At 49.4% G+C, this 24,444-nt stretch overlaps 1 protein-coding gene across 18 annotated transcripts in view; it reads right to left on the reverse strand.

Annotated features, from left to right (window-relative positions):
• The window catches only part of LOC116942596 (protein 4.1-like), a 128,163-nt gene that overhangs the window by 66,610 nt on the left and 37,109 nt on the right, over positions 1-24,444 (reverse strand). For 5 of the 18 annotated variants that reach the window (XM_076067233.1, XM_076067232.1, XM_076067240.1 and 2 more), the window contains 2 exons: positions 8,715-8,969; positions 7,720-7,923 (listed from right to left, as the gene is read on the reverse strand). In XM_076067233.1, coding sequence (XP_075923348.1) covers positions 7,720-7,923; positions 8,715-8,951 — 441 coding nt within the window. In that variant the 5' untranslated portion in view covers positions 8,952-8,969. Of the gene's footprint in view, positions 1-7,719; positions 7,924-8,714; positions 8,970-14,521; positions 14,604-24,444 lie in introns of those variants that run through there. The other 13 variants (XM_076067229.1, XM_076067226.1, XM_076067227.1 and 10 more) reach the window with 8 other exon arrangements.

The raw sequence follows: 24,444 nt of genomic DNA on the forward strand, positions 1-24,444 counted from the left end.
TATTGCCAGAAAGGGTAAAACCTATTCTTATATAGATGCTCACAACTATGACCCTTTTGACACGGCAATATATTCTTAGTTTCTCACACACATTCGCTTCCTCCCCCCCCTCCCCCCAAGTCTAAAGCAGCCCAGTAACTTAGTCTCGCATGGCCGTCTGTCATTTTATACAAACGTTCCCACGTCCGAGCTCTTCACAAACCCGCCTGTACCTCGGTCACCAGCGACGTCGGGATGTGGGACGCCGCAGTTGTTACGAATCAATTGACGGTGGCTCGCATTTGGCCCAGTCCTGCAGGCGTGTTTTCCCCTATTCACGGGAGCTCCGAGTTTAATTGTGTTTGCCTTCGCCGATTGACCGATGGTTCTCGCCCGAAAGGTAATTGAACTCGTCGGCGCACAATCACTCCGTTGGGCACAACCCCCCAAAACCACTGAGCGGACGTCGGTCATCGTCTCCTCTTGTCGCCCGGAGCCTACGGGGGCGACTCCAAGCCGACAAAACACACACAAACACACACACGCCTCTTAATTGACTCAATCGAGGAACGTCCTCAATGGAATAGCAGCAGGTTTGGTCTCTCCTGGATGAAAAGTCTTCTTGATCGCTCACACACAAAGACAAAGATACCCCAAGGAGCCTTTGTGGCATGCTGCTGGGGCAAGTGCTGCGAGCGAGCGCATCTCTGAAGGCCGGCACGGCACACGAGGGGGTGGGTAGGATTTTAAGGAACCCGCCTCATTGCCCCAACTACGGCGCTGGGGGGGGGGGGGTACGGAAAATTGCAAGTCTGGTGCGATAAGCATTGACATCGCAGGAGCACGACATGCGTCGTACTAAAAAAAGAAACCAGTTCAGGCAGCAGTCGCCGTGAACTGGGGGGGGGGGGGGGTTAACTTCCCACCACAATCTACGTGGCGGACGCCCCCCCCCCCAGAATGCGGAAGGTCAATTACATTTATTTAACGTTCAGGCTCTTGGGAGTTAGGGAGAGGGGGGGGGAGAGACAATACTCTCAGGGAGATGGGGTTCAGTCGCGGAATCACTGCCTCTACTCATTTGTGCGATTAGAATCTCCATTCTCTCCTGGACAGACCGATCAGGGGACCTCGCCTCTGGCAAGAAGGTGGTGTGGGCTGCTGAAGGGAAAATGCAACGATTATCACTCCGCCGGGAGGGAGGCAAATGTTTGCACAACTCCATTGCATCTCTCGATCGTTCTACAGTTCAAATTAAATTAAAAAAACATTTCCTAGTATCGCCTGGCCTACGTTGGCTTTTCAGACCAATATTATAAAGCTGCCATTTGTTTAAGTAAGCAAACTCTGGACCGGCTTTGCCCTTAAGGGTTTAAATCAGCAGTCAGGTTTGTTCAACAAATGCAGCTGGATTACCAGATGTTATTGACAAGAGCACTGCGCATAAACAATGGGAGACAATTCGAAGTTGAACGCAATTCTGTACACAAGCTCACTGTGGATGCGTTTCTGTGCAGCATTATGGGTAAAAGGAACCAGGCAGAGATCTGTTCTGTCTCTCTCCATATGAAATTTAAAAAAAAGATTAATTTCACAACATGCATCACCTCTCAAGCCGTCAGTGCTAGATACGTTAATGACTTTATATATATCCCTGGATAATTTCAAGGAAACACAATTATAAGCCCCGTGCAAGCATATTAGAAATTCGGGTATGCATCGCACAAACTGGCTAATGTAATGAAATTTAGAAACTGCTTATGCCGTATTGCGTGATCATTGGGTTCGGCATGCCACATTCCAATTACGTTATCGTGGAAGTGAACACATTTGTAAGAAAAAGCGACTTTCCTTGATTACAAACTGCAAAAGTTTACCAATTTAAAATTGCTACCAAGAGAGTTGAACTGCTTAGTTAGCTCATCCCTGCTGGCCGATTTGACAGCGGAGCGTATTCAAAGTGTGGATGTGCAGTTCATATACAAACACTGGAAAACATAATTACTATCCACATTAGAAAAATAACATTTCTAACAAAGTCATTTTTTTTATTACAACCAAAAACTCAATTCCATTGCACTTATATCCTGGAATTAAAAAAAAAGACGCCATTTGTACACAAACAACAATCGCTATTTTCGTGACATTTAACATCGGGAGGAAAAAGAGCTAAATATTAATTGTTGAGGGATTTTTATCACGGAGATTAGGTGTGCGAGTGGGAGGCAGACACAGTGAAGCCAACAGAGGGGAGGAGGAGGATGATTTGGAGGAGGAGGAGGAGGAGAGGGAGGAATCGGCTGGGTGAGCAGAAGGCGTCTAACACTCGCACCTGCATCGGCTCAGCCGGCTCCCAAAATCCGGCATGAGACGACTGCCGTGCCGACTGCACTGCCCATTAACCCGCACTGTCGGACACACGCCAAAGAGTCACGGTAATTGGAATCGCTGAACTATCAAGTCCCGCCAACCGGAATATTGACTTGTTAAGTCTGCCGAGCCAGCCACCGCCACACCCTGTGCCTCCTCCTCCTCCTCCCTTCTACCCACAACCATCCGAACGAGCTGCCGTTCATTTCAGAGGGGAGCGGAGGCGTGGGGGAGGCGGGGGGGAGTCGACAACCTTCTGTCCCTTGACACGGCCACCAAGGTTGGGGAGGCGGCAGGGGGTGGGGGTCGTAATTACCCCCCACTTGAGACCGCGAAAATCAGTATTTTATTGATATTTACTGGAGAGAATAAATTAAAGAGCTTGGCATTTCCAGACAGCCCCCCCCCCCGCCCCCCCCCCCCATGGGAAGATCCTACATCCGCCTCTACGTAATTTGTAAACCACAGCAACAAATCATTCAGCCTCACCTGAAGCCACCGTGAGGTTTTCAAGCTTAAATATCGCTTTTATTAATTGCTATTCACAAATCCATAACGCAGCAGCAGCAGCATAACAACAACCACAAGTCTAAGGAGCCACTTCTAAAAACGTTGGGGGTAACCGGACACCCACAACATCCACGGCGTCTGTGCCCCTGCTTGTATGCACGTACGTTTGGAACTTCCTTCGCACCGTAACGTGGCCAACCGCGCTAATCGGAGGTGCTTAGCGCCACTGCTGCGAGCGCCGGACAAACAGATGTGACCTGCAACCCAACCCTTGGTGCCGCTGAGACACAGATGGTGGAGCAGGGAAGGCAGGGGTGGAAGCACCCCGGTCTGGTGGATCGCATAGCCTCGGGTTTTTAGCCGACAGCCCTGTGCAGCGCCCGTGCTGGCGAGCATTAAACCCATACCGGCAAAACCAGATCGGCGGCGGCGGCAGCTGCGGCCCGCACTCTTGACGGACGAGAGCGGGCGGCCGATCCCGTCGCGAGCACGCGAGGTCACGCAGCAGGCTGCTCGCGCGCTTGAGCAAAAAGTGGGGGGCGCCGTGGCACGCTTAGTTCCACAGTTGCCGAGCAACAGGGCCCAAAAGGCCCAAATCGGCTCAAAATGTCAAGCAGCCAGTGTCAAACATTATCATGGATTCAATCGAATAGATCAATTCCAGCGATTCTCAATCGGACGGCGGATGAAGGTCGTGGGTCACAGGGGATTTTGACCGTACTTCACCGCGCTGGGCATTGTGGGTCGGCGAAGGCAGGGGAAGGGCCGGACTGGTTGTGATATCACTCACCGCCGATGTTAGCTGTGGCAGGGAATCGAACTAGGGTTCATTGGGTTCATAGCGCAGCGGCGCTAGCAATCGTATAATCCAGGATGAGAGCTTATACTCTTCTTCAATTGAGCAAGGTTTTAGGAGCTTGGGTGAAGAGACGATGGGGGAGCAGTGTGCGAAAACGAAGCAGAAAGAAGTGTTGGCGGTTGCGCGCAGCACGGATGACAGAACAGTCCCCGGGTCGTCGGCAACAGCGGCAGAGGGATGGACGAGCAAAACATCGCTCCTTGGGAGAGGCAACGTTCGCCGCGGGTCTTCAACGAACGTCGCGTTCACCGCTGCGCCGCCGACGAGAGTCCCCGACAGGGCGCCACCGCCCGCGCCGTTTGGCCTGGAATCTCACGGGGGGTGGGGGGAGGCGCGAGGAGCGTCGTGCGTCGGTCTGCTGGTCGCCCGTGGTTTTGCGCGCTTCTTCCTCGCAGAGCGAACCCCCCCCCCCCCCCCGCTCGGTGAACGCTCGGTGAACCGCCGCGTTCCTCCGCGCGGCGGAATTGCGTCGAGGTTTAATCCGTTGCTTTCAGATGAAACGGACGAGATAAATGATTGGGTAGCAGTGCGATGCAGCAGATGAGGCAGATAACAGTGACAGATTACAGGAATATATACGTTCTATAAATGAAAGTGATAGCGATATTGAAAGTAAAAACCAACCGTGATTAGACTTAGATAATGTATCTCTTTGTGTACTCTGATGCGTCCGTGTTAGGCTGACAACAAACAATATTTCAAATAAAAGAGAAAAAAACAAGAACCAAAAAAGTTAAAAGCGTTTTTTCAAATACACACGTGCAGGATGATGTCGCTAAGGCCAACAAGGGGTCCCACCAGCCGCTTCAACTTATTAAAATAAAAACCTTTCCAAGCAGAGGATGCAATGTTTAAGAATCATCCGTGCCCTCGCTCCTTGACACCAACAGCCCTGGCACGATCATTGCTAAAAAGGGCCAAAGTTACAAAAACAATAACGCAATCTAAAATTACTTCGATGCTCGGTTCCGTTCGTCAGATTAACGGCGCTCATTAAAGTTCAGGAATAGGTGTTTGCTTCGCCGGCAGGTCCGTATTTTTCTTTCTCGCTGCCACGTTTTTACGACAATGCCCTTCAGACAAATGGCTTTATTTTCCGTTTCGAGCAAATTAAATTGCTCCAAAAAGACAACTACGCCATTAGTCACCATCCGGCAAACTCGCGCATGCGGCCCCATGAATGTCAACAGTTTTCTCCATCTGATAAAAAAAACACACAAACACAAATAGAGAGGAGCAGGAGGAGGAGGAAGCAACGGCACGAGCGTGGCCATAGCACAGACACACCGGCGTCGCGCGTAGGAGGGAATGGCGATCCGTGTCACGGCCCACGCCTGCCCCGAGAGCACCAGCGGCAAACGTCGGCCACCATCGCCGCCCGACGCCGCCACAAACGCAAGATCCGACCGTGTCCGTCCGGTGCTCGACGAGCTGCCTTGGCTTCCGGTTGCCGTACTAATAAGTTATGAACTCGCGCTCGTTGCACACAAAGTGCTTGCCACACATGAACCTTCATGATCTCGTCAAGGAGCGTAAACCATCACGCGAACTCCGGTCATGCTCGCGCAGCAGCAGCGGCGGCGGCTTTTGGCTAACCGTCATCGCATCGTGCGCTTTCAGATGCCCTTCTGCGGCCGTCTGGAACGCTCTTCCTTCCGATACTGGGAAGCCACCGGGAGGCACACGCTTTTAAATCCCGATTGAAAACTAACTTGTTTAGAACTGCTTTTCGTGTTTAGCTCGTTGTCCTTCCCCCGCACCTCCAATTAGCACGGTTGGCTACGTACGGTGAGAAATAAGTTCAACGTACGCACGTACAACGCGACCTTCACCGGCTCCGTGCTGGTAGAGGGCAATTGACTTTGGACACGGGGGCACTGCGCGCTCGTCATCCGCAATCCTGCTGCCCGAGGTTGGCGGGTTCGTGGATCGCGCTGCGACCAAGACCTCCGATTAGCACGGTAGGCTCCGTACGGTGCGAAAGAAGTTCAACATACGGACGCACATTGAAGACGGACAGATCTACGCGGCAAAATAAGTGCCGACGAGTGGCAGGACAGAATGTAGTACTCAGGGAAAGCAACATTAGCCGTAATTACAGGTCACAATGTGATTTAAATTAATTGCGAACAACACATTTACAATTGTATTCGACTCTGGGTCTGGAAGGTAAGCGGATCTACCGATGCAGAGTGCGAATATTATCACTTCACGTAATGGTTTTCTCCAGGTAGTGCAGCTTTCTCCAACTCATGAAAAAAGACACTTAAAAAGGGATTGGCCAAACATCCCAACAGCCGGAGCATGATAAACAAAGAGGTTTGAGGATTCAATAATGCGTTGATGCGCAATCAAGACTTGTTATTGTCCTGACAGGGAAAGAGCATACACAAGCAGTATAATTCCACCGACGTGATTGTTAAGGCACCGTTATTTTTAAGCAATGTCCTCTTTGACCTACAATTTCACACGCGACGAAATACCCCACCGCTCCAAAATCCATACATTCTGCAAAATATACTCTGCCTGCATTGATATTCTCCATTGCGCCGTGGATACGGCGCAACGGAGAAGTGAATCTGGGGATCCCGGGGTGCCCGAGGCAGGAGGGCCCAGTGTTTACTTTTAAGAGCCGTCATTAAACTGTCCAAACAATTACGAATTCTTCCCCTCACACGGGCAGTTACCCAGAGGCAGGGTGTGCGCGCATTCATCCTTCCCATTGGATTCTACTTTTAAAAACGGACCCTGCTCCCACGGGATACGTACACACGTGCAGGGGGAGGGCGCGATGGGAGTGAAGGAGTTCACGTGCCTCTCTGCACCACAAGTCCAAAGAAATATTGGATTTTTGTAATGACTATAAACGATTTTTATTTTTTTATTCCCAGGTAAAGCGCACCGAGCTATGTAGCTCTTTTTCAGAAGCGACCTGGCTCTCACAAATGATAGCTCAACGAAGTGGCTTATCATCGTGTGTAAATCTACAGCTGCCAAATACTTTCAAATGCGTGATGTTGATTCTAAACGTGGAGGGAAAAACCGGGGGACCCCATCAGCACACGGAGCAATTATGGGACAGCAGCGCTGACAAATAAACTCGTTGGCCCGGTAAAACCGATGGGATTCATTCTGAAATGCCACCATGTGCCGCAGACAGAGGCCAAGACGAGCGGACCATGAAGCCACGAGAGAATTCGAAAACCCCTGCCCCAAATCGCTTCGGTACAGAGACACGCAAAGACAAAGATTTTGCCGCACCGCCGTGTAGCCTGCGTAAGGCTGTTAGGGCAAGTACTGTTAACAAGCACCTATGAAGGCAGGGCCGGCGCACGCGGGGAAGTGTCGTGGCCGGAACCACACCAGGCCGCCTTTGTTTGGAAGACCCAGAGGGCCACTTCAGACAACCATCACTGATGATAGCCTAGGCGGGGAATCGAATTCAGGATTGCTGGATTTGCCACGAAGTGCCCAAGCCACCACACGACTGCTCCCTCCCCCTCCAAAAACAAGGTGGCAAAGATCTCCCATGTAGACTACACAGACGGTTGGGGAAAGTGCTATTAGCGAGCACCTATGATGGCTGGTACGAGGCACGAGATGGTGGTAACACACACAAAGACAAAGACCCTGCCCATATGCACAGACCCACACAAACACACACACAAAGGCAACAAAGATTCCCCCCTAAAGCCTTAACAGACTGTTGGGGCAAGTGCTGTTAGCGTGCACCCGTGAAGACCGGCACAGCATGGGTGGGTGGGTGGCCAGCACCACACCTGGCCGCCTTTGTCTCCCTGGTGGCGATGATTACACACCGCACCGTTTGAGGCCGAGTCGAACCTAGGGGAGGCCCCAGGACCGGACCAGATAATCGTCACCGGTGTTGGCCGCTACACTACCCACTCCCCGGTGCACGAGCACACCCACACGCGCGCGCGCCAGGGGGTCAAAGCACAGGTCAATCGTCGACGTTTCTCCTCCGCCCGCGGTGCGCTCACCTCGACTTCGCTGACGAACTCCGTGCCGTCCAGCAGGAGCACGCGGAACGCCATGGCCTTGGGCTTGGGGGCCTTGTGGGGCGACCGGCTCGTTCTGCTCGGAGTGCCCGTCTTTTCGGACGCCTGCTCGTCCTCGGACAGGAACTGCTGCTCGCTTTTATCCCTGGCTTCCGAGTGCTCGGCCGCCTTGCTCTTCTTGAGTTCCTGGTTGGGTTTGTGGGGGGGGGGGGGGGGCCGGTCGGAGGCGGACCGGTGGGTGAAGCGCGGAGGGTGGATACAACGCACAGCGTGCCAGCGGGAGTGTGGTCGGTCCCCATAGCTAAAAGGAATTTAAATAGATTGTAGCAACCCGTAAACAAAGAGTTATCAACAAACTGTCCTGGTTAGCGCACAATGATTCGCCACCCCACGTATCTCCAGAGCCACAGTGTCATTAAAAACTAAAAAAAACCTCACATTTTAATTTCGACGGTCTCGTTAGCATTGTTTGTCCATTTCTTCTCTCCCATTTGTATGTGCCATTTGCATATCGTTGTTATTTATTTATTTTTATCTTACCAAGGAAAGGCCCACTGAGATGTACAGCTCTTTTTCAGAAGCGACCTGGCCACAAGTGATAGCTCAACGAAGTGGATTACCGCGTGGAAATTTATATCATCCAAATACTTTAAACGCACGATTCTGAATGTCGAGGGAAAAACCGGAGGACCCGGAGAAAAATCCACGCGACCACGGGGAGAGAGAGAGACACATACAAACTCCAAATATACAGGCACCAGGGATGGGATTGAACCCACGACCTCCTGTGTACCAGGTGAGGTAGTCAACATCTCGTCACCGCGGCGCCCTTGACGACGATTTGGGTTGCGATGACGATCACGACGACGACAGACAAGGAAAAGGAGATGTTCGTTCTTCGAGTTTACGTCATCGATTTAAACAACGTCCTGGGAGCAGGGGGGGGGGGGGGGGCAAGTGGGACGCGGGTGGCAAACCTCAGCGTCCGGTACCACGGTGGTGGCGGCTGCGTCTGCGTGCGCCCCGTCCTCCACAAGTGGCTGCTGCTGCGCCTGCTGCTGCTGCGCCTGCTGCTGCTGCGCCTGCTGCTGCTGCGCCTGCTGCTGCTGCGCCTGCTGCTGCTGCGCCTGCTGCTGCTGCGCCTGCTGCTGCTGCTTGGCCTCTTGCTGCTGCTTCTTCTGCTGCTCGGAGTCAGCCCCGTCCTCCGTCGTCATGGCTTGACGCCGACGAACCTGCGCAAGCCGCGCGCACGAGCGTCACGTGGTGGGGGGGGAGAGGGAGCGAACGTCAAAGCCTCGTCCACCCACTGCCATCGCGTGCAAGAGGCAAAGATCCCCCGTATAGCCTCAACAGACCTTTTTGGGGAAAGTGCTGTTAGCGAGCAGCACCTCATGATGCCCGGCATGGCACACAGGGGGGGGGGGGGGGGGCAGAACCACGCCCGGCCGTCTTTGTCATTCCAGTGGCGATATTTACTACACAGCGCCCCATGGTACTCATTTAAGGCCGATTCGATCTAGGGGAGGCCTAGGATCAGTTCAGATATTCGTCACAGTTATCCGTCGTGAGCGGGAATTGAACTCGGGTCGCCGGGTTCGTCGCGTGGTGCGCTAACCATTGTACCACCGCTCCCCACACATTAAAATCCCCTCCGACCTCTCCATAGCCCATATAGGCTTTTGGGTTAAGTGCCTCCAATTGAACTGAGCAGCAAAGATAAACACGTGGAGAAATGAGAGAAGTGTACGTCTCATCTGTAAGCCAGTGCCGCACATTCCCAACTGTCATGCACACCCTCACAAAGACAAAGATCCCCTTGTACGCTACGCAGGATCTTCAGGCAAGTGCTGTGCACAAAATAATCAATTAATGTCAGCGCACGGCACAAGGGAATGGTAAGGCCAGTACCACGCCCGGACACCACCTCTGTCTCCCCAATGCTGATGTGTGCTGATGTGTATGCACTATAGCTGGGACACCCGGTGCAGGTTCTAAAGCCACTGAAGCTAGCCACAGTCGGGAATTGAACAAAATCTGCCCGATTCGTAGCCCAGCACATGAACCACTGCGCCTCCACTCCCCACTCGCATACAAAGACAAATATCCCCCTATAGCCTTAACAGACTGTTGGGGCAAGTGCTGTTTGTGAGCCACCATTGAATGCCGGAACGGTACACGAGGGGGTGGGGTTGCCAGCACCATGCCTGGCCGCATTTGACTCCCGAGCAGCGATGTTTACAAACCACACCAGGCACTCATTTGAGGCCGAGTCGACCTAGGGGAGGCCCAGGACCGGTTCAAATAATCGTCACTGGTGCTGGCTGTGAGCGGGAATCGAACTTGGGTCGCTGGGTTCACAGCGCAGCGCGCTAAGCACCACACTACCGCTCCCCACGTGCGCTAAGCACCACACTACCGCTCCCCACGTGCGCTAAGCACCACACTACCGCTCCCCACGTGCGCTAAGCACCACACTACCGCTCCGCACTCGCATACGCACGCACACACAATGGAACCACATCCCTCTGCATAAGACGCAAGACCCAAAAAACACTTTAATTTGCTCTAAATAATGCCCTTAGCCTCTAATGCATCGCTGTCACATTTCTGTATTATTATGGGGGGGGTCCTTTTTTCAACCATTAGCACGTACGGATAATGGTTCTCAACTCAGTAGTTTCAGACTGAAGTCTTTTGGCGCGAGAGAAAAAAAAGGAACCCGCAACGATAGCGAGGAGCTGACACGTGAAACGCGCGTCGAGGCGCAGCGGAAGAAGTCGTGAAATCCGTCCCCGTAGCACCCAGTCTGGCGCACAATCCCACGTGCGCTCGCTGCGTGCCAACGAGCCGAAAGGAATTTCCCCATCCAAAAATAATTCAATTCGTGTTCGCCACCCCCCCCCCCCCCACTGTTTAAACAGCAACGAGGAAAGCGCGGAGGCTTGGGCGGCACTATCCCTCCGTAACGACAGGGCCACGAGCAACACACGAAGGGCGTCAACGAGAAAAGATATTCCAATCACGCACCGATTTCAAGATTCTTAATTTATCCCCCCCAACCCCACCCACATCGCCCACACCACCCACACCACCCACACTTTTCTTCAATGGGATTATTTCAGCTGTGAGGATCTTAGATCCTTCTTAAGTAAACATTTTTTTAAATATAAATCTTCCTCCTTTTATCAGGCAAAAAGTAAGTGCATGGTAAAGCAGTGCACATAAACCCCAAGAAGAATTACTTTCCAATTTGAATAATAGAAAAATGCACGTTGTATTTTTTGTTAATTACATTTCGCATATTAGTCCCCGTACCTTTTTCAACACCCGAACGATCATTTTAATTCGTGGTTGCCAAGCACTCGGTCCAAAGGCCCCAAAAAAGGCCAAATAGCCAGCAAAAAAAAACCTGAACTTTTGTTGAAGTTGTAATTGATGAAGAATTATTACGTCTAATCTTGATTTGAAGCTTTCGTGACTGCAGGAATCCATACTCTTTGGTTCTTTCGGTAAAATCACGTAGGTAGAAAAATAAAATATAATATATCGGGTTATTCCTGGTCCAGCAGTTCCATTGCTGGATTATTTTTTTCCACCTGAGGACGATCGCTTGTGTTGCAATCGAAACCTCGTGATATATTATTATTATTATTATTTTTTCTACCTACGCGACTTTACCGAAAGAACCAAAGAGTATGGTTAATACGTCTCTTTTTTGAGCACACAAACTATGGCGAAGGAGGCCGTGGGAGGGAATTTGACAGCGGAAGTGGCGCGAGGAGAGAAGCAGGACGAGGAGAGCTGCGAGCGCGTGGGTGTGGTGGGGGTTGAACGCGGCAGTGGGTTGAGATGAAACGGTGAGCGAGGGGTAAACAAGAGTCCTCAACAAGCGTGCGGGAATCAACAGGGGACTTTCCACTAAGCGTCGGGAACAGATGGTGCCGACGATGACGGCTGCTGGGACGTGAATGCGATGTCACGACCACATTGGCTTGGACAATACACGGCTCTTCCTCTGCAACAACTTCCCAGAGCCACGGCCCAGTCACTCACGTTGCTCAAACAATTTTAATTACCAGTACCACACGGGCTGGGAAATTGTCACAATTATTTGCGTTTGAAAGAGTTTACCTCTAGAATACTATGATGTAAGACAGCAACAGAAAAAGTAGTTTTTGATGGAGAAATAAACAGCAAGTGTGTCTATCAAAACAGACAATATGTACGGTAAGATTTCTGCCCAAGGCGCCTAGTGCATAGCAGTGGCAATGCCACCCCAGAGGGAACCGACCAAAGCCTCTTGGTTGCTCATGGCCTACGGATTGGCAGCGCGCCACCGTCTCCCCACGACAAAGCGCAGACCCAGTCCAGGCGGGGCTCCCTCCCGTTGACGACCAGCGCGACGTCTCGGACGAAAACAGCCGTGAGGACTACCGCCACTTTTTCCCCACCCCCCCCACCCACCCACCACCTTGGCCAGCCGGAGCCAGCTCCCGTGGGGCTTTGTCGACGCTAACCAGGCCCCTCCCACTGTCCCCGCACGAACGTCACCTGGAGAAGAGCCGCGACGCTCTGCGCTCCGCACCCGCCGCAGCGATGCTCCACATGCCCTCCACGTACCGCTGGCAGATCTAGATTATCACCCATAAACTCCGGAGCTGTAGACCCCAAAGTGCCCGACCCTGCCCACTTATCCAGTTACGGGATTGACCCCCGCAGAGATGGGGTCAACTGGATTGTGATGGGGGTCGAGGCGGTCCCTCCGACTGTCGTGATGAGGTCAGAGCAGTGCAGGGGGTAGAAACAAAAAAGGGTTAAGGTGCAGCCCTGCAATTGCTTGCTCATGCAGCCGCTGGTGGAAGGGCCTCTTACCAAAGGAAGCTCAAGAGAGCCCCCCGCTAAAGGGTTTTTGACCTACTAGTCCACGCTGGCAGGACATCTTGGAAGAGGTGACATTACTCACACTTGACCCCGCCACACATGTGTCCTGCCGATCGATTTACCCATTTGTACCGCTGGGTGGACAGAAGGTGCCGGGTTTGAGGATTTGAGAAGCTCGCCACATTGCATCAACGGCCACGCACGAGGATCAAACTGAACCGGTGACCTCTGGATTGCGAATCGCAGCGCTGCGAATCATCACATTGCAGCATGATCAAGATCTCGGACCGAGTGTCCGTGTGCAGACGCTCCCGGCTGGCTCGTGCGAGCACCGACCCAAGATCAGTAGCAGGGGGCATCAGAGCCCCAGGGCAAGAGGATTCAGAGGATCGCGGGGACACATGATGACAAGTTAACAAACGCCGTCACCCACCCGTAAGCCACGAGCCATTTTGAAACAAACGCCCGTATTAATGTCCCCTCCTTTGTGCGGGCGCGAGGTCTCCATTTCAAAAGGGACGGCGTCGCTCAAAGGTTCTCCCATCCGGCAAGAGTGAGCACAGCGACCGATTGAACATCTGCGTTGCGTGCGCGCTGCCGAGTCCAAAGTGAAGCGAGGGGACAGTAATTTCGTTCGCTCATCCACTACCACAACCAGAAGCTGCACCTGGAAATACACCAATTCCCCCCCACCCCCCACATCAGTAAGAATACATAAATAAAATATTCAATCCGTTTCAGTTTTATCATTAAATTCATAGAGGCCCAATAGCAGTGGTGCAACGGTGAGTGCACTCCATTGTGAACCGTTCGATCGGAGCTAGGATTCCCGGACACATCTGACATTGTTGGCCCTCAACCGGCAGTGGCTAGAACATGACCGATGATTACAAAGTCGTGTTTATTCGTAGAGAAAAAATAAATATATAGTTAAGGTAATTTAGAACACAGTGCAGTCACGTAAAAAAAGCATTGCAGAACGAATGTGAAATATTGCCGCCGCCGCTGCTGCTGCTGCTGCCGCGTATGTGTATGTGCGCTCCGAGTTAAATAACAATCGCGTGTTAATCCTGCGACGGATTATCTGCTCGGCCAGCCTCATAGCAAAAAGGGGTGCCTGCCGAGAGTTTCACGAGCAGTGTTTACCCTGCGCTCAATCTGTTAACCCCCCCGCCACCGACACATTTTGCATACAAATGCAATCACGGCGTTACATCGTCGTGCGAGCCAGTCCAACACAACGGAGGCTGCAGTGATGCATTAATGTGTTATGGCAGAAATGAAATCACTTGGCTGTGCAGGTCAACAAAGAGCGGCAGCAAAAAATAAAAAAAACACAAACTCCCCCAGAAGAACTAATTTGCAAACTTTTGCACAGAAGGTAAATTACAATGCGCAAATCACGCTCTCTGGATTTGTTTTTCCGTTGTTAAAAGTAATGTGGTTTTCTGAATTAAAAAAATCCTGGTGGTGCCAACGGGATATTCTGAATCCCTTGGATATTTCATCAGTCGTGGCCAATCCACTGCTGGATGAAGATCTCCCCAAGCCACCGCCTTGATCCTGCGATGTAACACACGGATATCACCACGGAACATACCTCTCTGCAAGACGTCTGGGCGAGCAATGACAGGAGGCCAAAAATAACAACAATTACGTCTAAATCATTTTTTATTCCCCCCAAAAAAGGTACTTTTTTTTGTTACACATTGCCACCCACAAAGCATTCATTTCGCCCCAGCACGAACGTTGATGCAGAATACAGCCTGAAAAAAACCCCATTACATTTTTTTCGTAGCCGGACATTTTAAATGAAAATTTAAAACCCTTGGACCAATCATGCTTGAAACTAGAAAAGAAACTTCGGCAAACTGCAAACAAAAACGACTGCATGAACAAATACCTTGGACCCCATATCTTTGCTGCCGACTGCCGCTGTGCATGGCATCGTCGGCGGCCACCTGAGGCTGTGCTGCTCTGTGGAATTGCTGGCGCTGCACGATTTTATAGCCAACCCCCCCCCCCCCTCCGGAGGTGATTCGTGGACGACTGCTCAGAAACGCACCAACGCCACCCAACCGCCACTCCTGCCGCCCGCCCCCCCCCCCCCCCCTTTCCGCGATAGAAAATTTTATCTGAAGGGGGTAGCAGAAAATGCGCCGCGTGTTGAGCTCAAAACTTTAAAGTCTCTTTTTTCTTGAGTCTCCGCAACAATGATTGTATCTGGCCGAGAATCAGTGTGGGGTGCCTTTGACGGGGAGGGGAGGAGGAGGGGGGGATAATAGCTCGGAGGAAATATTTCAAAGTTTCCCACTTTTTTTTTTTGCAAATGGACCAGGGACTTTTCGTTCCAGTAGACGACGACGTGCCGCCCCCCCCCCCCCCCCCCCAAAAAAAAAGCCAAAAGGAGGCCGGGTTTTGTTTTCGAAAAGAGCTGCAGCGTGGCTTTGTTCCAGCTACCTGCCCATAAATCGCCCGAACCGCGTGAAGTTTCACACAATGACAAGTCCTGAAATTAGCGCCCGTTTGTACGCTCGCTGTGACAACGCAGGGTGCGCACACGGGAATCCACGGGCAATCTCCGGGCCAGGACAACAAACCCAGTGTGCCGGTGTTAACTTTTGTCTGGTCCGGACATCGTTCGAATAAAATAATCCAAAGTGACTTTCAGCGCTTGGTGGATTATTGCATCGTATGATCGTGAAAACACAGCGGAGGCTCAGGGGTGACCTTCGTCCGGCGGTGGATAGACTACGGATGATAATGATGATGAACGTAGCATTCTTAATCAGTGTCAATTTATTATGCATGTCCCTTTACGTAAAGTAATCAAACACCCTAAAAGGCAGGCTTGCAAGTTTAAAAACTCCGGGTGTCAAAAGTGGCCTTGAGGAAATCTAAATTCTTTAACATCCGTGACAAACATCGCAATAAAATAAGTATATAAAGAAACATTTGAGTAACTTCGCATTCTTAATCAATGTCATTATCAACACACCCGGGACGGAGTAGCATGCAGGAGGTCCCTCTGCCCAAAAACAGCAACAAACACTCACAAACGCTGCTGATCACTTCTTCCAAGATGCCCCCCACCCCACCTATTACAGCCTCACTTTCAAACGCAGCAGCAGCCTTTCCGCAATCAATATTAATCACCGGACAAACCCTCCGAGCACACGTGCAAGAGCCATGCGGATTGATGAAGAGCTCCTGGCTCTCGCGTTTCGCTGCCCGACGCTTCTAAGAGACTAGCGCGGGCTTGACAGAATATTCTATCAAAATCAGTCCGTTTAGCGTGTTTTGATTGCCATCCCTCCAGCGTGGCGCGCACGCCACGGCAAGCGGGAGTCCATATTTCTAGACTGAAATTTCAGCGTGAATTCGCGATTCGCCCGCACGTTTGCTTTTCATTATTGCGTGTGCAATGTCAAGGCCTCGAAGTCAAACGAATCCAAATACTTAAGGCACACCAAGGAGCAATATCTGTATGCTTAGGCAGCGTTAATCTTTCTTGCCGGCATTTCGCGCTTAAATTAGTTTCTGTAAGATGGATGCTCGTCTCCCTATACCTTGAAAACACTGTAAGGCTGACAAAATAATAATGATTTAGACTCAGACGTAATAACATCCAAGTTATGATTTTTTTCAATACCATTATACATTTTCTCAGCACGTAAAAGTGTTGAATAGTCCAAAGTGCTCCATAAATTATGCATTCGGCAAAATAGCCCATTTCACTGAGCATTTGTACTTTACAAGGGATAAGCTAATTTAAATGATGCCAATTTTTTCCAAACACTATATCTTTCCAGTGCCCTTTCTGAAAGCGGCACAGCATTCAATCTGTGGCATTTCCAAACAATAAATTCTGTTTACAAATCCCTGCCGGGGCTATATATTGTCCTTTTCTGTGGGCCAGGAGCGATGTCAGTCCGTTGACATTTAACCACGACCCCTTGCGGGACATAGGTCACGAATGTCCCCACTGCTGAGCGTGAATTCCACGGGATCGGGAGGTGGACCCTTCTGTATCTCACAAAGCACCGCATTCGCTGCAAACACAACGAGCGATCAATTGAGCAAGTGCCTACAGGGATTCATTTTTTCGTGGAAAATTTGAATGAAATAAAACGTGCAACGGTCGTATGGCGAACTATACGAGCATATTGAATTTGATTAACGCCGACGCCTACGAATTATGGTAATTACGATTTAAATTAAATCATTCATTATCTGTGCCTCTCAGTTTAATTTGAATCAGCGGCCCTATAGCATACGTTTTCTGTTTCGTATTCCATGCCACAACAACTCAATCAGGCACTAGTCACCCCATACCCTTACAACGAAACGTCGAAATAACCGCAACAAAAATACCGCCGTCCAAAATTGTTGAAGTGTTTTGTGGCTCTCTGACGTGTTATGGGCGCTTGTACTGGGCATTTGTCGGTATGGTGTCCGACGTTTCACACCACGTGCGGGGAGCTTTTTCAGAAATGAATGCACGCAATCCATATAAACATCGGGGAGCTGCTGTATATTCAGTACCACTGTGGAAACCTACACAGCAGTAGCATCCTGTATTGCGCCTGAAAATAGATTTCACATCGTAATCATAGTCACACTACACGTAAAAGATAGTGATATAATCTATGTAAAAAGTGCCTTTCATCGAAATGTTACAAAGAGCCATGCACAGTAACAATTCACACTCCAATTACAAAAAAACGGATAGCCCAGAGCGGTGCGAATATGTACGCACGAGGAATCTACGAAGGAGGTGCGCTCCCAATGTCGATGGATTAAATTCGGAAAATCACGTCTAAAAAAAAGTGAGATGATCCAAAACACATATTTTTCAGGGTGATGCGAAAGAGAAAAGAGCAGTGACCAAAATGCTCTCACTTTTGCGCTTCTCCTCCAGAAGTTGTCACATGACACCGGGTTAGGTAATGCATGTATTTTGAACCTCTTACACACCGTACGTAGCCAACCCTACATCGCTATCGCAAGACAATTGGACATCCCCCAACAAAAAAAATTGTCCTAAAAAGTCTAAATAAAACATCAGAAACGTTGAAATCCGAGACTCATCCTTGTGGCAATGTAGTGAGACTTTAAAGCGATACACTCATTAGCATCTAACACATGTATTTGACAAAAAAAACAAATACAGCATGCTGCATGTAAATATCGCTTTAAAATAAACAATGCTCGGGAACATTCAACTTTTTTTTAATGGTTCGGATGTTATTTTTTTCCAAGAGAAAGTGTGTTGGTCCTGTGCAAATTAAAGAGCACGATCTCTGTCTACAGAAGTGATTTCCTGCCATTGAGACGGCAATATCAGTATTCTGCCGGCGTTCCCCTGGCAAGAGACGTGTGCACAAAGGACCAATTTAACCCGTGTAGCAGCAATCAATCAGCTCTTGGCTCCTAATTGAGCAAAAAAAAAATCTCTGCCGATATTATAATGCGATCATTCCCACCCGTGCGACCGTTTCTTCGGCATAAAGGATTACACATATATGCACACTGTATGGCACACACGTGTAAAACGGCGTCGTAACCAGATTCATAATCAACGGGCCTTCAAAACAGCCCCGTAAATTTCCTTGCTGGGAAAGAATACGAAACAAGGGGGCCAGGCGGTAATATATAACGGTGTTCACGGCGAAATGGCTGGAATACCTCTGCAGGAAGTCGACGCACTGGGCCCATGCTTGCATACGTAAAAATTCTTCCGTCGACGTTTGTGGAAACACAAAAAATTCACCGTAAAGCTTCACCGACTAAACTCTGCCAATGTTACCAATGGTATCTCGACATGCCGTACACACGTTGTGACGAAGCTTGATCTGTATTGTGCACTGTGATTAAACAATTTTTTTTTTATATATATAGCAATTAATGGTGGCACACTCTTCACCCCCGGCCCTTGTCACAATTCTATACCAAGATTTAATTTAAAAAGCTATTCCCTTTTTTTTACAGTGGAGAACTTAGTGGCCTCTAGTGGCAGCAAGGGTCGCATGAATCCAACAACATACCGAGTACTAATTTAAAATAACCGATTCCTACACACGTGCCGATTCGATGCAGATATTATTATGATCTCATTAATCTAATTCAATTGATTAATCAACACTTCATTGAACCCCTAACTAATAATAGTAATTAACTTTGAGTCTAACCATCCAAACTCTGTATCGCGTAAGCAATAGTTTCCCTAAAGGATGGTTTCCCCTTCGCAGTATCCCAAAGCCAGGGTTGAATCTCATGTTGCGCCAAGTTACGCCATCTCTTGGAGTCCACACAGCTGATCGATGGGTGACAGGATGGCCCAGTGGTAATACCCCTGTTGCCTCACAGCAACAAAAAGGGTCTGGGGTTCGATTCCTGACGGTGACGCCTTTCTGTGTGGCGGTTGTACAATTTCCCCACCGTTCTGCGTGGCGTTGTTCTCCGAGTTCTCCGATTTCCCCTCATTGCCACAAACAAACAAAAAAGTCAATGAAATTTAACTGATATTTGCCAAAAATTATCCCAAATGCTGAAAACACACCTGTAAATTACCCATTTTGGATGATACAAAGTGCCTCCTACTGTAGAACCCTCCAGAAAAAGAGCCTTGAGACTCATTGAGGCTTTCCTGGGTAAACAAACATAACAATACAAAATCACGAAATCACCTTCCAGAATTAATTTTATTGCAAACAATTCACTGCGACAGCACCACCAACGTGCTTCCGGGTTGTGCCGCGTGTTGGTCAGCACGCGGCCCTGACGTTTCGTGCAGGGTGCTGTGGGGCATTCAGTTCCTGAAGAAGCTCTCATCCGGAGGGGGGGGGGGGAGCGAAACGTCGGATGTTAACGCCGAACGCGCGGCACGGCCCGAAGCCACGTCGGAGAGCTACGCTGCACGGACGCGAAAAACCGACGCGATGGTGTTTGTATTTTCTTTTCTTTATTATTCTTCGGAATGTGGCCATCGCTGGGTTTCCAGTGTTTACTGCCCATCCCCTTCGACTTGCCGCAGCCTTTGTGGTGAGGGTGCCACGCACACAACGCTGTCTCTGCCAGGGAGCTCCTGGATTCTGACCCAGCAACAACGGCGACGTCGATGAAGGAGCGGCGATGAATGTCCAAGTCCGGATAGCGCCGCGGCTTAGAGCGGAAGTAGGAGGTGGTGGCATCGTAGGAATTCACGAGGGTTACAATTTACCACCCCCCCGCCACCACTGTCCCGGCTCCTGCATGAAGCAGCCAGGCAATTTAGGCAGGCAGCCACCGGATACATTGTTTGCCCATTATTGCTGTGTTGTTGCAAATGGTTGTGCCGTTCAAATGGCTTGGTTGGCAAAACCATAGAGCTTAGTGTTGCTACATTAAGAGTGAAAGAAACGGTTCTGAAGAGCTGATGTCGAGTGATCCCGCCTCTCGACAAACCTTTATTTTCAAACGGATCCGAGACGTCATCTGCCGGGTGGGGGGCCTAGGAGCGGAAAGTTCACTCGACATCGCGTTCACACGAGTAGATCAAACCCAGACCCGGAGCAACGCTCTGCGGGGAAAACATTTCTTTTAAAGAAACACACACACGAGACGATTCTTCGGATGGACGGCCGTTTTTTTCTTTTTGGCAGCTTCCATAATTTATAGCGGCAGTCCTCGTGGGTGAAAAAAAAATACAAGGTAAAGGCGAAACCCTGTAATTGCTTTGCTCGCGCCACTGTTGGCAGAATGGCCTCCACCAAAGGGAGTTCGAACAGAGCCCCCCCCCCCCCCCCTCTTCTAGACGTTATTTGTCTCGCTCTGTCATGCGGTCCGGATGTCTTGGCAGAGGAGGATTACCCACATTTCACCCCACCGCACGTGGCCAGCCGATCGACTCAAGTATCCTTTTATACGTCTTGAGGTAGAGGAGCAGGGGGCGGGATTTAAGAAACTTGAAACTGCTGCACCTGGTGACAGAGTTGAACCGGCAACCCCTGGCTTTAGGGCGCGTTGTGCTAACCCCGGGTGTTGGTAACCGAAATAACAAGAGCAGACATATTTTTTTTAGAATCCGGTAAACAACTCAATATTTTAAGAGCCCCAATTCACGTGGTGACTACGAGACTGCGGTCCTTGAACAACGTCACGAGGCAGTCCTTAAAGAGCCGCAAATCGCCGACCCCTGTGCTAACCAACACGCCATGCAAGAATCCCGCTTTTAATAAAAAATCATAAAAAATGTAACTATTTTTGTCAAATTTAGAAAAATGAAAGTGCTTGTTCTCATACCGACCTCTCTATATCATTGACGATTATTATCTCTCCCCTTAAAAGCACATTTCAGTCCCGTTTCTTTTTGTCTTGCCAATTATAAAAAGAATCACTGAAACCTACGCCACTTTGACCAGAATTCTGATTTATTACAAAACTATATATTTTAATTGCGATTGAGAGAAAAAACCGCGCGATTTTCATCACAATCTATCTTCAAACAAACAGGCCGAACCACAATTAAAATCGACCTCCACTGTGATCAGTGCAGTCCATCTGACTTTCTCAGCTCTACTGTAATAATGCAAATTAATTTAGAATAAAACAATGGCTTAAACGGTAAACATTGCAGACGAGTACAGCTGGGTTATAGCGATTATTTAAGGAATCGATTATCAGTTCCATTGCTACATTTAAAAAAATGTCTCATCTCTGTTCCTACGTGCCGCTGGACGGGAGGTGATGGGCATCTTGGTGCTACTATCGGACGTCATCAGCCACGTCACGCTCACTGTGGTTTGTAGGGAGGGTTTCTGGCCTTCATGAGGCAGGGTGTGGTGACGGCTGCTATTTAACAAAGGGGTCCCCGGGTAAACGATTAATCGGCACCATCAACTCATCAATTCATCAAGGCAGCTCTACAAAAAGGAGGCCACGCCAATGGGCCATAGGCGACGCTCGTTGCTTCAGCCTCTCCCTCTACAAGCAATCCTGAGCAGCCTCTTCTAACTGTTTAACTATTTTTTTTATATTTTACCAGGTAAGACCCACCGAGCTTTTCAGCTCCTTTTCAGAAGCGACCTGGCCACAAGCGACAGCTCAACGAATCGGCTTATCACGTGGACATTCATGGCTGCCAAATACTGCCAACGCGCACGTTTCTAAATGTGGACGGGAAACCCAGCGGTCCCAACGAATAATTCACAAGATCACGGGGGAGACCGTGCAAAATACAGACATGCAGGTGTCAGGGTCGGGTCGAACTCATGAACCTCCTGTATACCAGGGCGAGGTAGTTCAACGTCTCAGCCGCTCCCCCTCTTTGCACTTTCGCTCGCCAGTTGCTGTCACCCTGGGTTCAACATCCACCTCCCACAGTGCCCCGTTGTTGCTCAAGGAGTGTTCCCTGCATCCAGCACCAGGGAACAAAGTTCACTGGACTGTTTTCAGTACTATTTTTTTTTCCCCCAAGTCTCGTCAAATTTTCTGCTAATAAGTTAAAACGGCATCTAGAAATGCAACACGTAGGTTTGTGCGACCATTATTATTTGCGAAACGCAACAAATTCTTCAATAACACTGTGGCCTTAAAAGGAAAGATATACAGGGATTCCTCTACTTACGAACAGTCGACTCACAAAAGTTTCAGAGATACGAACAAACCTGTCTGCCTGTTTGGACGGAGAGTCATAAGTTCAACTGCCGCGCAACAGATGGAGACGGTGACATCCACATCTGAAGGACCAGTGGCATCTATATCTACAGGAGATGATACAACTTTTAAAGCCATTTCCCGTGTTTATTGTACATGCCGTAGAACATGTTTGAGATCGACAGGAGTAAAGTTGGACTGACGAACAAATCGACTTACGAACAGACCTCTGTAACCTAACTCGTTCGTAAGTAGAGGAGTCCCTGGATATAGATGCGACGTTTCTTCCAATGGCTCTTCCTCATAGCACCTAAATGCATAGCACGTAATCACTTATGTGCCAACGCAGCAGCATCACCGAATAATTAGTTTAATATAATATGTAGGTTTGCACTGTCAATATTACACTTATCTGACCCAAAAAAAAATTATGAATTATCAGTATATCAGAAATGAATCATAATGTATTTCATGATTAGATCACGTAGACATGATTTTCATGGTCTACGACACAGTTTGGCTTGAAATGTAGGCGCCCTAACCCAAAAACGATTATCAATTGGCATCTAATTGGCACTAAGTGCACCGTTAATAATTTACATGCCTTTGTCAATCCTTTTGTGCCATTTTATTTATGAATGTGGATGTTGCCGATCCACCTGTAATAGCTAGCAATAATGCACCGATTGAAAATGTTATTATTTTAGCACGTTCGTACATTACCTTTCATTATCTAAAGAGTCAAATATAGTCAATCGACCGCTGGATAAGTCACTTCACACACCGTGTGGGCCATGAGGTTTGTACTGCACGCGGCCGTGGCCATGAAACACAAACTAACCTAAACTATGTTTTATTTTACCAGTTAAGGCCCACTGAGCTATGTAGCTCTTTTTCAGAAGCGACCTGGATATCACAAATGATAGCCCACCGAAGTGGCTTATTACGTGTAAATTTACAGCAGCCAAATACTCTAAACGCGTTTCTAAATGTGGAGAGAAAAGCCGGAGGATTCGGAGAAAAATCCACGTGGCCACAGGGAGAGAGAGAGAGAGACATGCAAACTCCAGATATACAGACGTCAGAGTTGGAATCGAACCCACGACCCTCTACCAGGCGAGGAAGACAACATCTTGCCACGAACTAAGGACCGCACCTCCGATTAGCGCGGTTGGCTACGTACGGTACCAAAGAAGTTCAACATACATTCCAACATCCTTCAACGGAGTCGCGAAACTACACGCACTCTCTGTGCTGATGCTCTCCCGTCACGGCTAGCAGACCTCGACATCGGCATTTAGTTCCTGAACGTATTGCCATTCGGGAGCATAGAATGAGGGTTAGTTATGTAGACGTGCTTTGTCACATTAGTCAGTGCAGATTGAAGTGTGGGGCCCAGGCCTAGTTCTGGTGTCACTCGCCAGTGACGGAGTGCGCTGACCTCTGCACCGCAACTCGCCTACTCGCACACCTTCATTATTATTACTGTTACACAGCACGATCATAAAAGACAACCGAAAAAAGGATGACGAAACTTTGGCATGGCACGGCACGGCACGGCACGCACGTTGTTTTCTTTAAAATACCTCGCGATTGTGATTTAAAATACTAAATCATTCAAACATTCACTTGTGTCGCTGGTACCACCGGACAAGCTGCCATGGCATTCCTCACGGTCGAGCGGCGTTTCTGTTTTGGAGTGGAGCAGTGGTTCTTAACCTTTGCTGAAGCCCTGCACCCCTGTCCCCCCCCGCCCCCTCTTAGGTTCTCAATCATAAAAAAGTATAATGTTAATAAATACATAGGTTTGATGAAACAAAGTCGTTGTAACTACGTGCCCGTGCTTAATTTGTGTTTTCGATGTGTTTAGCTTCAAAAAAAAAATACAAAAAATCTGGCCATGCCTCGCACCCCCAGAAGGGGCATCTCGTGCCCCCAGGGGGTGCAGCGTGCACCCCAGATTAACAAAACCACTGGAATAGAAGGTTGCGGGAGGCGACTCGGGCAGGAGCAGTCAGCGAGCGCGGCGCCCTCAGAGTTGCCAATCCCCAAAAGCCTCAGAATGGCCTATGGCCGCCGGTAACGACACGTGCAAAAAAATGCAGTCGGGTTGTGATGAAGATAATTCTGCATGCATTTGACGACAAAACACATTAACTGCGCATTGCTTTATCTGTTTAAGTGGCTTAA

The sequence above is a fragment of the Petromyzon marinus genome, chromosome 15 (genome assembly GCF_048934315.1).
Source record: "Petromyzon marinus isolate PM22_M1 ecotype Great Lakes invasive population chromosome 15, UKy_Petmar_22M1.pri1.0, whole genome shotgun sequence".
Classification (NCBI taxonomy): Eukaryota; Metazoa; Chordata; class Hyperoartia; order Petromyzontiformes; family Petromyzontidae; genus Petromyzon; species Petromyzon marinus.